Here is a 15,331-nt window from a genome sequence, read left to right on the forward strand (position 1 = left end):
GGTACTACTGTTATGGGAACGGAATGACACTCTAATTAACCACAATATAGTCCAAGAATCTTCTGGAAATTATACCATTCTCATATCTCAAGAATGCTTGCGAACCTACACCCTCCAAAAAAATTTTAGACACTTTTCTCGGGCAAAAATTTCGGACACTTTCCTGAAACATAAAAAACACGTGTTAGACTGAAACAATATCTGTTAGAATGATAGTTTTGGCTTTGCAGATATACCGAAGGGAAATAAGAAAATTTCTATCAATCCGTTACGTATCTTCGGGCCCCTAAACTGTGTCTCAACTAGTTCAGATAAATAGCTCTAAAGCCGCTAGTTTCTTTTATGGAGCGAAATCTGATCGCTCCATAAAAGAAACTGGTGGCTATAGAGCTATTTAAAAGTGTTATACTGTACCTTAAACATTTCGGACGATTTTATTTTGGGACAGTTTTTTGTCCGAAATTAAAATCGTCCGAGTTATTTGCAAGTAATTTATGTTGGGTTACATGTACGGGGCCAGGGTCTCCCAAAGGGTTTATTTTTCTCTTTCAACTTGTATTTTTCTTTTGTTTATTTACTTGAAGCAGGAGCCCGTTGATCCTGGTTGAAGATTCGGGTTGGAAAACTAAGCAGAGGCGCGTTATATCTCAGCTAAACTCGATTCTGAGAAGTCTTACAAGACCCTTTGAAGTTTTTGTCTTTGGAGTGTTGAGAAATTCCAGTAAGACGTTTTGTCACCGTTGAATTTTGAAATTAAGCTTCTATGAAACCGAATAATATAATTAGTTCGCTTGTAAAACGATACAACTGAAACATTTAATTGCGTTGTTTTACCCCATTTAATTATCAAGTGCTCTCTCTCGAAATAAGCTTTCTGTCATTACTGAAATCTTTTATAGGTGAAAAAGATTAATTTTTAGACTTCTGTGTAAAAACCGTTGATGTTAAAGAAAAACGTTTCCGGGTCGAAGCCGGCAAGAAACCTGTTAATTTAAAATCCAGACATTTTACAAGCATATGGTATATTAGCTATTGTTATTGAAATTTCAATAGATGAGCGTCTTAATCATGCGACAATTCATTATCCATCAGACATGGTGTCTGTAAAGTAGGTAAACATGAGCATTATATTGCAGTCACCTGCCATTTAGTAGGAGGAATTGTCCACTGAAAATTCAAAAGCTTTTCTCTCCATTTGGCTGTGTTTGACTTTTGACAAGAGCTCACGACCAAAAGGAACAACTGAAGAGAAGGTGGGCAAAACAGCTTTTTACTGAGTATGCCTCTCCTAGCATTAACCAAAATGGATTTAGTAGCTAGTGATTTGCAGTTACTCGTCCTAAAAACCATTAGCTTTTCGTTTATAGCATGCTGTAGTTAGTACTCACGGAAAATGCCCCTAATTTATATACGACAACAAAATTTTCATATTTTTCAGAGATACACAACGTTCACTGTCTATAACATAGCACAAGCGAAAAGAAAAGGAACAAGCTTTATACGGTTCATAAGTCTCGTAAGTGTTAAACTAGAATTGTTATGTATTTAGACTCTATAGTTGCAGCAACAAAAGAGACAGCATAAACTTTCCAGCTGTATTTCCATCAAGGACACATACAGCTACGGAACAATCCTATATGAAAAGGTCGGGGATGTTCGTCGTCTCGCTTTGGGGTGTAAATCAAGGATTTTGGTCTCACTTGGAGTGTTCAGGACGAAATTCCACTAGTTTTAGCTGTCAATGTATCTTTTAGGGTGCACTCGAAGAAATGATAGTTAAAAAACGCTCTCATTTCCGTTTTTAGGCTCGATTTGTGTAGCTCTCTAGCTAGCTGTGGAGTCCGGTCTACAAGCCTGGGCTCCTTTGCCTAACAGTAAATGCCAAAATTTCCAGTACCTCCATGAAATCCCTCGTTCCTACAATTTGATATATTCAACCCTTCTTCGTTTTAAGTATTTAGAGGTCAAATAAAGCCCGAGACACGCACATATTGGTCTGCTTCAGTTAAATTCAATTTTTTTTGACGAGTATTCCCGACGTTTTCATATGGGAGCCACCCCTCTCCGCGATACACCCTCTGTTTAAGAATAAAACGTTAACAGCGAGACTTTATTTTGCTCTTGACCAAATTATGACAGAAAACATTCACGTTGGGGCAGCTGTTTTTAAGCATGTTCATCGCCCATTTTAGCCAATACATTGAAATATCTCGAATTGTCAAAACGAGTCTGTGGCATAGTTTTTGACACGCTAAAAAAGGTGGTAGTGACGAGACACGATAAACAAGCAATTCTTCAAAACTGCACAAAGGTGTTGAAAAAAAGTATATTTTTTCCCCTCCAGTTTGAACCCAGAACTGCGGACAGAAGTGCACTCTTTTCCATTTCTGTAAGTCAATGGATTATATTTATTCCTCGAAATAAGAATTAAAATTTATAAATGCGGACACTGGACCACATACGGCTTCCCATTTCTCCACAGCCCGGAAATAGAATTGTGAATCAATTTACCCAAAGCGAGTTGGAACTGTGCGTGCGCAAGCTTCTTCTTTCTTAATCAATGATGTTCAATCTGCGATTTTAATTCTTCGTTGCGTTGAAGATTAGCGGAGAATTTCAGGCTTGCTTCAACTTATTTCTACTTATTTATAACAACTACGTTACACGACTGACTCCTTTTGTTGTCACGTTTGTGAAAAGCAATTAAGTGCTATTGACAGGTGGTTTTCCATAAAAGAAAGCATTGAATACACTTCCCTTTTTAACTATGTTTTGCAAAAGAAAGCTAGAGCAATGTTATCGGACCTCAGATGAACGAAGCAAACAAGTATATAACAATATTTCCCATGCAATACAAAATCAACGGTCATTACATAATAAAAATATTATTTACCTATTCACGCGGGTAAATAATACATTAGAGACTTTTAGATTCACGTTTCCCGCGAACGGCTAACCGCTAGGAAACACGTGACCAGAGCCAGACGTCACGTTTGAGGTTTTCGACTCGCGTTTTGAACGTCAAGAAGTAGGTTTTCACGTAAGTCATTTACCACAAGCTTTATTGCCTTGAATTGTATTTTATGCCACGTACAAATGCCGAACTCGAATAAAGTGACCCTTTTTCTACAAATCGGATGAGTGTTTCAGGCAAATAAGCAATTACCTAGCCTTTTGTTGTTATTTGAAGAAAGGCACTTATCCTAAGTGGAAATCCAATATGGGGGCGGCTTAAGTCGAATGTGTGTTTTATGATGCTTTAGTTCTTTAGCAAACTACACATACTAGAAAACTTTTTTTTTTCAAATTCGGCGTTATTTTGACAATTTCTACTGTATTGACAGGATGATTTCTATTTGCTCCAGTTGACTTCAATCTAAATCTGTTTACGTCCGAATGGCGAACGACAAACGTCTAACCTCAAACCACAGTTTGACATTTGCGGTAAACGTGGATCTAAAGGTCTCTGTTGAGTTCATTATACATCCGCAAAACTTCACAAATGAAACCGAAAAGCCACAAATATTTTAATTCATCAGTTATATTGAAAAACAACATTTCATCGTGTTCTTTGGATTCGTAAATTAGATCAATATCTTGTCGCAGGAAAAAGAAAACTAAGCTTTTTAGGTCATTGAAACTGGGAAATGACAAACAGTGTTTTTGTAATTTACCGAAAAATAGTTCCAAACGAAGTAGAGGTTCGATATATAAATGAGTTAAAACCACAAAATGACACATCCCTGATGAATTTTAATTTTACTCAACTTACAAAGTTTTCCTTTTTTATTTTTAATAATTCAAAAGAAAAACTTACTACAAACCTTTAGTGAAAGCAACTGCATGAAAAACACGTCCTGAGTCACAATTTAGAACTTCACTAAATATGATTTTTAGCAACGTAAGTTTAGTTCGCGAATTAACTAGAAACAGTATATTTTCGCTTTTCCACGCTAAAGCCATTAACGGAAAAGGTGCCGTTTAATTATTAACATTTGTTGACACAACGAAAGATTCTTTCCTCTTTTTAAATTTTGTTCAAGAGTATGCCTCTTTTTGTTGTAAATATCACTTGCAGGACCTAATCCAGTGCAAATGAATTTTGCCAGCTATGAGGAAGAGTAGTTGAAGTTTGGTTGAAGAATTTATCAGCCCGAGGTGAATTTGACGAAAAAAACGCTGAGTTATCAATTTAATCTTTTCACACATATTATTATGATAAAAGCTGAACAAGAGTCCAGGATACGCATTTCTCAGGCCGGATAAATTTGAAAACGCAGCTTTATTTCTACGGTTAGGCCTACAGTGCATACTAATCCGTCACGAAAATGGAGCTTTTCGAAAACGCTCTTCAAGCCAGGAATTTGAAAACGCCGGCTTTTCGTTTTCGTGTGGACGGAAAACATTTTGAAAACGGAGCTTTTCGAAAACGATGGCCTCACGATAATCATGTGATTTCCCTGACTGACATTTCTTCAAATGCAAATCCAAAATGGAAAAATGAACGTTAATTTAATTTATATATTGTAATAGGTGATGGAAGCAATAGAGTTGAAAGTTGAAAGTTGAAACAAACAAGTATATAACAATATTTCCCATGCAATACAAAATCAACGGTCACTACATAATAAAAATATTATTTACTTTTTCACGCGGGTAAGTAAGTAAGTTATACATCCGCAAAACTTCACAAATGAAACCGAAAAGCCACAAATATTTTAATTCATCAGTTATATTGAAAAACAACATTTGATCGTGTTCTTTGGATTCGTAAATTAGATCAATATCTTGTCGCAGGAAAAAGAAAACTAAGCTTTTTAGGTCATTGAAACTGGGAAATGACAAACAGTGTTTTTGTAATTTACAGAAAAATAGTTCAAACGAAGTAGAGGGTCGATATATAAATGAGTTAAAACCACAAAATGACATATCCCTGATGAATTCTAATTTTACTCAACTTACAAAGTTTTCCTTTTTTATTTTTAATAATTCAAAAGAAAAACTTATTGCAAACCTTTACTGAAAGCAATTGCATGAAAAACACGTCCTGAGTCACAATTTAGAACTTTACTAAGTATGATTTTTAGCAACGTAAGTTTAGTTCGCGAATTAAGTAGAAACAATATATTTTCGCTTTTCCACGCTAAAGCCATTAACGGAAAAGGTGCCGTTTAATTATTAACATTTGTTGACACAGCGAAAGATTCTTTCCTCTTTTTAAATTTTGTTCAAGAGTATGCCTCTTTTTGTTGTAAATAGCACTTTCAGGACCTAATTCAGTACTAATGAATTTTTTCAGCGGTGCGGAAGAGTAGTTGAAGTTTGGTTGAAGAATTTATCAGCCCGAGGTGAATTTGCCGAAAAAAATGCTGAGTTATCAATTTAATCTTTTCACACATATTATTATGATAAAAGCTGAACAAGAGTCCAGGATACGCATTTCTCAGGCCGGATAAATTTGAAAACGAAGCTTTATTTCTGCGGTTAGGCCTACAGTGCACATTAATCCGTCACGAAAATGGAGCTTTTCGAAAACGCTCTTCAAGCCAGGAATTTGAAAACGCCGGCTTTTCGTTTTCGTGTGGACGGAAAACATTTTGAAAACGGAGCTTTTCGAAAACGATGGCCTCACGATAATCATGTGATTTCCCTGACTGACATTTCTTCAAATGCAAATCCAAAATGGAAAAATGAACGTTAATTGTTGCGTTTTTAATTGGGGCCAGTCATATCCCTTTGTGTCGTTGCGTTTTCAATGTGTTCTCCTTAGTCAAGAATGACTCTCCATCATATATTCTGTTATCAAGGCGAATCTAGGTGGTTTAGTCCAAGCGCACTTATAGCACTTAGAAATCTGCTTTTTAAACTTTGTTTTACAAAACAACCTTCCTTTATGGGTGAAGAAGTGAATACGACTATTAATTTCACAGGCAAAACGAAATTAACGGACATGACTTAATGAACCAATAATATTTACAAACCTTTTAGCCCGGGCGTATGGTGTATTCAATTTTTAATATAGATCGAACTTTCACAAATGGAAAAAGCCACAAATATGCAGAACTGTAAATAGCTTCATTTCACTGATAAACAACGGGTTTATAATTAAGCAGTTTTATTAGCAGATTTTGTGCTTCATCCATTTTGTGTCAGAACAAAACTAAACTTTTAAGTCTTTTAACATTGTCAAAACGTGTTGAGTAGAGAAAGTATTCAAACTGAAATAATTAACTGTATTGTTTTTATTCAGTATAACTAATTTTAAATAAACGAAACGTCAGTAAAATAAAATAAGACCACAAATTGGCGACTTTCTTGAACTTAAAATCAGTCTCCGTTTTCCTGGATGTAGGGGAATTTCGCCGAAACGTCGATAAATATATTTGTGGTCATGTTTCTTTTCATGTTTTTGACATCAATTTAACTGAACAGGTCCATTAATTTAATTTGTTCTTTTTTTCTAGTTCAGAACCAGTTTTTATTGAAGTTATATAGCCCAGGGCGAAAATTTTTTCCCGAGAGTCACTTCCATCAAAGTTTTCTATGAAATTTTCCTCAATTCGTTCAGGAAGTAAAGAAGTTAAGTTTCGTGGGGAAAATATATTTTATTTAACAAATAAAGAAGCCTAAGCCGTGTATTATACTGTGATAAAACTGACACGACGGGCATTTGAGAATACGAGGGAAATCTAGAAAACACGAGCCGCAGGCGAGTGCTCTCTACATTTCTCGAGTGTTCTCAAATGTCCGGAGTGTTTTACGAACAAGTTCTCGAAGGTGATTAATCTTGATGACAAGGCACCGTTTCCACATACTAAGTTTGTTGGGTAAAATTAAAATTTCAAAAAATAAATTTGTTATAGAATATTATTTAAGTTTTTTAAAAAAAAATGTCATGCGCTAAATTGCCAAATGATTTCAAACTATCAAAGCACACACAATTATTTTACATTGTGTTGATTTTAAGGACTGTCTTGCCAAGGAGTCGAGCGTAATGGCTTTTGTCAAAAAGCTTTTTTACCTAGCAGCTGTGCTTGGAGTATCGCAACTGTTTTGTAACGTGGAGGCACAGCAATGTAGCAGACAAAGTCGAAAAGAAGCTTCCCAGTTTGGCATGATGTTACAGAGACACATCTTCAAACGGATGACGGATCCTTCGTATGTTTGTGTTAAGGAGTGTCGCCTTGACTTACGGTGCCAAAGTTTCAACTACGTTATTTCCAAAGAGATGTGTGAATTGAACAATCGCACCAAGGAAGCGAGACCTGAAGATTTTGTTCCAGACCCTGACAGATATTACTTTAGACGAGACTTTGGTAGAGGTAACTAATCATAGTTTTATCAAGTTCCTTTCTTACCCGGTTTAGTGAATTTCTCGTTTCTCGATTTAAGAAAAGAGGCACATCATGCATACGTTGGTAATACGAATTGCAAAATTATCATGATGAAAAAATATATGCAATAACGATTGAAATTGTCGGACACTTCGGATGAATGTTGGAAATTCTCTACATCTTGACGAGTCTTTACATCACCTTGGGAAATCGTCGGAATTCGTCGGGTCATCTTCGGAAATTTTGTAGGTCTTCGGTTAAACTTTGGAATCTTTGTAGGTTGTCAAAAAATCTCTGGGAATCCTTCGAATAAACCGATCAAAATGCATTAATTATTCTGCTCTCTACGCTTTAAACGTATATGAAATGATGTCGATATATAGATAACATCCTCAGTATGATTCAAGAATCACACGGGAACTGTAACACACCTGGTTAATATCACGGATTATTATACGGTTGTACATGTGTTTCACAAGGACTGGGAACTACCGAATTCACGAATTTGATCGGCTAAAATCGATATTGACCGCGGTCTAGATTTTCCCATTTAGACCGGCACCTAAATCGGTTACATTTTGCGGTGAAAAAGCTGTAAACTAAAATACAAAAATGTTGACTATTTCCTTAAAAAACTATTAGTGGAAGTGCCAAAACGCCTGATGAGAAAAAAAATATTAAAGAGGACGAGCAAACTTTGGCCGATTTAAGTTCAGCTCATCGCGGTTCGCAAGGAAAATGCCAGCTAGTACAAACCAGTTACATTAGAAGAATCAAATTTTTCTTTTGTGCCATATAATAAACATCTTATTAACCGAGCTTAGTCGGTCTGTATGGGAGAATCTTGATCTCGGTCTTGCATACAGACCGAACGCAGTGAGGTCTGTACTCACGACCTTGGTCAAGATTCTCCCATACAGACCGACTAAGCTCGGTTAAACAAAAATGTATGAATTCCTTCATCGAGCCAAATTTTGCTCGTTAAAGACTAAGAATGGTCAATTGGACCGATTTATGGCGAAAAAGAAAGTTTTGGAGAAAATTTGTGCTTTTCTTTAATAAGAGCTAATGAATAATATTCGCTTTCCAGTCCCCCTCGGTTCCATTCCTGAACTGCCTGCTGAATCGTGCCATGAAATCAAGGCGAGTGAAGGAGGACAAGCCGTCAGTGGAACATACTGGTTTTATTCTATTGTACCAGACAACGTTGCACTTGCATACTGTGACATGAAAACCGAAGGTAACTTTACCCAGTTTTCTTTTTTTGTCGCTGTTTTGAGGTGTCCAGTTGCACACAGCTTTTGCAGCAAAATGAGGAAAAAAGTTACGAAACATTATACATGGTTTTTACACGTAACAATAAAAAATGTATTTTTGATTATGACAAGGTCTTTTTCTAACCCTGACGTCTTATACAGATATCTAGATTTTTTTGCAGTATTTAACAAGAGGAAATCGTCTATTTGTAGCGCTAGAGTCAAGGAAATTCAAGGTCGGGGTTCTTTTAGACTTAAAATAGTAATTACCATTTACAACAACCTCTCTGGGAAACTTTGGGCAAAATACATTAATTTGATTCCAAGGTGGGCTACTTTCAAATTTCAATATTTAGACTTCAGACCTCTTATTATGCACATTCACTACTGGTAAAGACTACAAAATTAACTTCAAATTGAAGGAAACCCGAAAGTAACAGTTTTCTAAGATAGAGATATTAAATAAACCATAAAGAAACAAGGATGGTCTAGAATGGAGAAGACTGACACGGTTTACAAAAGAAGAACTTCAAAAAAATAGGCTAAACTTTTCAATATGAGCAAACCGTGAAGTAGGTCCTTTAACTAGGAACATTTGTAGTCTTTACCCTTAAAATGGTAGCTTGACTTGATAATATGGATCTCTATGAGACTCCAAAATCAGAGGTGTTGTTAACGAATTCTATCCATTTCAAAACCTTAAAAAAGATGAGTGTATTTTGCTATCCTTCCCTCAGACCTGGACGAATGCAATTCCTCAGTTCCTGTTTGTCACGAGAGTGCCACGTGTCAGAATACCATTGGTTCTTATCGCTGCTTATGTAACAGGACCGGGTTTATTTATCAGGATGGAAAAGGTTGCGTTGGTAAGTATAACATGACTTGGTCAGCCTAGTGCTGCCTGAACTCCACCTTTTCAAATAAAGTAGGTGTGTAGGTATGAATTCTTGTCCACGGTTTTGGCAAACTCTAAACAGCAGTCTCAGAATCTCATATCTTGTGTTATAGTTTTTTACTTCGCTCGAATTTAAAGGAGCTCAGTTACGTTATTTTGAGTCATTTTGGCCACGTACAAAATTGAATCTAAATTGAAGGAAACCTGGAAATATAAATTTACTAAGATAGAAAAACACAATAGAGATAATAATCAACCATAAAGGAGCAAGGATGGTTAAGGATGGAGGAGATTGACACGGATTACAAACGACGAACTTGAAAAATTTAGGCTAAACTTTTCAAGATACGCAAACCGTGACGTAGCTCACTTAAGTGCTAGCTGACAATCCCTCGATTACCACTCGTTTATTGATCTTTGCACCTGCTGTACAAAGCAAACTAACAAGTGCTATAGCAAAGTTGAACAGGAAAACGAGTTTAATCATTTCGATAAGAAAATGAGTGCTTGAAAAGAGCGGAAATAAAGTTATCAACAGTCGTTATATCTGATAATCTTCGGCAAACTTCGGAAGACAATCGTAAAGATTCGTTTAATCCCTTCGGATCATCGTGGAAAATCTTCGTCCACAAGTCACCTTTGGCGCTTCTTTTCCTTTGCTTTACAGATGTTGATGAATGTGCCGACGGGTCACATGATTGTGACGTCAATGCCGACTGTAACAATACTGCGGGATCCTACACATGCTCGTGCAAACCAACATATTTCGGAAACGGAAAATACTGTACAAGCTTCCGTGAGTTTTTCGTCTGTCATATTTGCAATGATATTATAAATTAATAAACGAACCCTTCTGTCCTAGCTTTGTAATCTTGGGATAACTTTTGTTCGCTACGTGCACCGTGTGGGGGTGAGCAAAATTTCAAGATATATTTTTGTCTCATACAAAAACTAGGCTTTTGTGGGTGGGCCATGTTCGCGGGGGCCTCATGGTTAGTGCGCTCGACTCCGGATCGACCGGTCTTGGTTCAAGTCCTAGCCGAGGACATTGTGTTGTGTTCTTGGGCAAGACACTTTACTCTCACAGTGCCTCACTCCATCCAGGTGTATAAATGGTTACCGGCGAACTTAATGCTGGGAGTAACCCTGCGATGGACCAGCATTCCATCCAGGGGGGAGTAGAAATACTACTAGTTGCTTCATACCACAAAAACCGAGATAAGCTCTGGCCTGATGGGCCAATTGGCCCGTATTCCCACTTAACCTTTTTACCATAATTTGCTAATTTATTTAAGATGGCTCCTGCTTTTTCTTTTGACCCAAAGTACTTAAGCCTCACTTTGCTATTCTCTCTTACCCAGGCGGCCTCGGTTCATCCGTTATTCTTGCTGGTCTCGATCGCAAAAACTACACCGAGAAGCTGATTTCCTTTTTGGACCCAGTCCTCCTGAGCTCACAGCGTAGTGGGTTTGTGCGGTGCTGGCATGCCAAGACTGACGGCTCGGCTGCATCGATATTCCACGACAACTGTGATGGAAAGGGACCCACCTTGACCATCATTAAGTCCGGCAACTACACATTTGGTGCATATACCGACGTGTCCTGGCATAGCAGTAAGTAGCAATTAGACAGTTGTTTTCTTTTTTTAAATTTGGTGGGGGTGTGCGACCCGCTTCACAAAACCCATACCCTATTTATGACCAAAGTCTGCGATTTTCCCTACCCTATTTACGACATGACCAAAAGTCCGATACCTCATTTAAGACCAGACCCTTGAATCAATACCTTGTTTCAGACCTGCCTTATAATTAGTTCCCTAGTTCACACCAAGGTTAAAGGCAATGTTTATATGCTTTTAGTGGAAGGATAGCTTTTTCTATAAGACATACCCGATCCAAGACTAGAGTTCAAAAACCATACCCTATTTGGGACCTAAATGGCCAAAATCTATACTCTATTTACGACAAAAACTGCTAAAAAGCCATACCCTGTGGAGCCGCACATACCTGTATAGCCCATATAAGGACATGACCCCCCTCCCCGTCCGGGCAATACAATTTCCTTTCATCAGTGTCTGTTTACAGCCGAGGTATTTAGAATGTTTCAAACGTTTCTCTTCATTTCAGCTCCTTGCGACTACTCTACAGCCAGTAAAGCTTTCATCTTCTCGCTTTACAACAGCAAAGGATATAATCCTGTCAAGCTGACCCAGTATCAAAGTCAGGAAAAAGCAATGTATGGTTGTTCCAATTACGGACCCACTTTTGGTTCTAATAGCGGAGATCACGACATCTACATATCGGACAACGCTTTGAGCAACCAACATTCTTATACCCGATGTGGCTCTACGTACTCCGTTCCCCCCGGATATTCAACTGGTTACTGTGGATTTTTCACTGGAGGCCGATATTTCTCTCCTACTGACATTGAAGTGTTCTACGAAATAGGTAATAAATATTCGCAAATAAAGCGGCTTCAACCAAAGTAATCACTACAATAAGCGACTGGCTGACGATGCTCGCACCACGCTGTCGTCCAATCAGAAGTAGTCTAAGATCAGAACCAATCGCAACTCGCTCGTACACAGCTTTCGCACACCTTTTCCCGCGCTTCTCCTCAGCTACATGTATTTGGTTCTGGTTTGATTGGTTCACTTGGTAATTCCTCCTGTAACCTGTTTTTCAGCATAAACACTACAATTTCTTTTAGATGCCTGCCTCTGTCAGTACAATCAATTGCAGTATACTTTATAGTTGTGGGAGGCGCGGTGGCCTCATGGTTAGTGCGCTCGTCTCCGGATTGAGCGGTTCGGGTTCGATTCCTGGCTGGGGGTATTGTGTTGTATTCTTGGGCAAGACACTTTACTCCCACAGTGCCTCTCTCCACCCAGGTGTACAAATGGGTACCGGCGAACTTAAAGCAGGGGGTAACCCTTCTATGGACTAGCATCCAATCCAGGGGGGAGTAGAAATACTCCTAGTCGTTTCATACTACAGAAACTGGCATTAGCTCCGGCCTGATGGGCCACTTGGCTCGTATGCAGACTTTACCTTATCTTATAGAGTGAAGCCGTAGATTTTCGACTATGTTGCAAACATTTTTGACTACTTTCGTAAGACTTTCAAATAAACAGACTTTCAAACATTATCCTAAGGTCTTTTTATCATTTCGGAACATTTTCTGAGCATGTCTTTCGTAGTTTGGAAAAGACGTGAGAATGTTTCCAGGAAAGACGCGTGTTTTTCATCATGTCGTAAACACATCTTATTTGAAACTCATTTTGCCGAATCAATATATCAAAATTCATTAAAAGACATTAAATGACCATTCACCCAAAAATTCCGGAAATTTCGGTCAGAATGTAAATGGTAAGACAATTTTGGCTCAACCGAACGGGAAATTTCATAATTTTCAACGGAAATTTCCGACTGGAAAATGTGGTTATTGCCATTGGCAATCTTTCACCGCTTGGAATATGATCAAGTTGAACTTGTCCTAGTCTCTTTTGGTAAATTGGTTTTTCTTGAGTAAATGGTAAATCGTCAATCGGAACGGAACTTACCAGCGGGCATTTTTGGTAAACAGCTAAGAATTACGAATTCATTTGCCTTTATCTCACTTCAAAATACCACAAATTTTGTTTTATTCCACAGGGGACCTTGGTGCATCGGCCATTCTTGGAAGCCTCGATTTCGGCAAATACTTGGGAAAGCTTATTTCTTATTTAGACCCAGTCGTCCCGGATGCATTCCGCAGTGAGTTTGTGCGGTGCTGGCATGCAAAGACTGACGGCTCGGCTGCATCTACATTCCACAACAACTGTGACGGAAAGGGACCGACTGTGACGATCATTAAGTCCGGCAGCTACATATTTGGCGGGTATACGGATCTGTCTTGGCAAAGTGAGTATTTATGAGAACGTTTTCAGTGTGAACTGTCTTCGTTTCTTAGGCCTTCTGAACAAATGTGAAACCTTGTCATTATTATCAGGTTGACTCTCACTGGCAGAACTATCTCAAAACTGAATAATTTTGCGAGGCAGCGTTAATCTCGAATAAGAAATTTGAAAAATTATGTGGCTGTGTGGTTGACGTACGCGTTCTCCAGACTACCCTGAATTTGGTCTTTTCACGTTCTTATTTTGCAGAGAATGGCAAAGAAATGTTCCAAGATTTATAACAATTGCATTGCTGAACTTAGGCTACGTTTACACGAACACGGTCTCAAATCGACACGGTTATATCCTTTCAAAACCATATCCAAAAGTATACGGTTTCCAAGCCTTTACACGAAAACGATTTGTCCGCCTTTTTGGCTGTTACGTCGTGGCCGCGACATGTTTTGTTACCAGAGATTTAGAGACGATTATACCTTGAAGCATCGCAAATTTGTTTCGGAAGTGGCGAAGCGTAAAGATGTCAGTAATTTCGTTTGGACTGACGAAGAGGTAAAGCTTCTTTTGAGAATAACGAACGAATAAAAAGTCGCTAAAGTGCAAAAACTATCGATTGGGAGTCCGTACATCAAACGATTCAATGCGCCAAACGGAAGCAGTTTTCAAAAAGACACGTACGGTTATCCCCGTTTACACGGCACATGAAACTGTATCGTTTTGAAATCGCTCCACTTTCGACAGCGTTTTAGAAAGATGTGGTTTCATTTATTATTCCATCGTCGCCGTGTAAACGGAAGGCGTAACCGCATGGAAAAAGCACTTTTGTTTTTTTTTTAGGCTGCCAATAAGACACTGTTTAATCGGCAATGATGCTGACAGAACAAAACTTCAATACATCATATTCTACAAAATCTGAGTCGTGCATCTGAGTTAGGAGTATTCTCCGTAAGATGTCCTGTTGTAAACACCAAAAGCTACCAGAGAGACGATCTCTCTCTGTCAGTCCCCAGACTTCTCTCTTGCTTATCCGTCTTGCTCCAACTAAAACACTTTTTCGACTATAGAAAGAGTTTCCACCTAGAACGTCGCGATCCCATTTCACGCATTTGAAAATTCAGGCGTCACCAAGGTATTCCAAGCTTAAAGTCGTTGCCAACAGATCCGATCCTCTCGCTGCCTATTTATTTGTTTTTCTTTTTGTTGTTGTTTCTTCTGTTCCAAAGATTACTTTATAATATATGGTAGCTTTATTTCTGTTTTTCTTTTCAACCGAAATGCTTAGAATGTGTAAAACTTTTGTTTCCAATTCAGGTTCTAGTTGCAGTTATACTTCTGCCAGTAAAGCTTTCCTGTTCTCCCTTTACAACAATGATGGATATAATCCTGTCAAGCTGACTCAGTATCAAAATCAGCATCTCGCAATGTATCACTGCTCCAGCTACGGACCCACTTTTGGTAATCATGACATCAAAATATCGGACAACGCTTTGAGCAACTCAAATTCGTATACACGGTGCGGCTATACATACTCCGTTCCTTCAGGATATTCAACTGGTAACTGTGAATTTTTCACTGGAGGCAATGGGTTCACTCCTACTGACATTGAGGTGTTCTACGAAATAGGTGATTAAAAACAGAACATGCTAACTCTCTTTAATGCCGTAATGGTTCGATTTAGTGTACTCTTTCTGTAAGCGATGCCTTACAACTCAGAAAAATTGGGTGGGGGTGTGCGGCCCGCTTTCCAAACTTCTTACCCTATTTATGACCAAAATCCGCGATTTTCCCATCCTATTTATGACCTGAAAAAGTAGTTTCTTCTAAAAAGACTACCCAGTTCAAGACTAGAGCGCAAACACCATACCCTATTTATGACTAGAACGGCTGAAAACCCTACCCTTTCAGGCCGCACATACCTATATAGCCCATGTAAGGAAGTCTCCCCCCCCCC

At 38.3% G+C, this 15,331-nt stretch overlaps 2 protein-coding genes across 2 annotated transcripts in view; both read left to right on the top strand.

The window, feature by feature from the left end:
- LOC145470678 (uncharacterized) overlaps positions 1 to 15,011 on the top strand; it is a 30,631-nt gene extending 15,620 nt beyond the window's left edge. Inside the window, exon 2 of the mRNA XM_081454500.1 lies at positions 14,692 to 15,011. Within this exon, the coding sequence (XP_081310626.1) occupies positions 14,692 to 15,011 (320 nt within the window). The remainder of the gene's footprint in view (positions 1 to 14,691) is intronic.
- LOC145470669 (uncharacterized) lies at positions 1,443 to 11,683 on the top strand. The gene is made up of 7 exons (XM_081454493.1): positions 1,443 to 1,516; positions 2,345 to 2,389; positions 6,968 to 7,322; positions 8,425 to 8,574; positions 9,328 to 9,456; positions 10,153 to 10,281; positions 10,847 to 11,683. Exons 3-7 carry the CDS (start codon positions 6,995 to 6,997, stop codon positions 11,104 to 11,106), a joined length of 996 nt encoding a protein of 331 aa, XP_081310619.1. The 5' UTR covers positions 1,443 to 1,516; positions 2,345 to 2,389; positions 6,968 to 6,994; the 3' UTR covers positions 11,107 to 11,683.
- Positions 15,012 to 15,331: the final 320 nt, after the last annotated feature.

This window comes from Orbicella franksi, chromosome 15, assembly GCF_964199315.1.
Source record: "Orbicella franksi chromosome 15, jaOrbFran1.1, whole genome shotgun sequence".
Classification (NCBI taxonomy): Eukaryota; Metazoa; Cnidaria; class Anthozoa; order Scleractinia; family Merulinidae; genus Orbicella; species Orbicella franksi.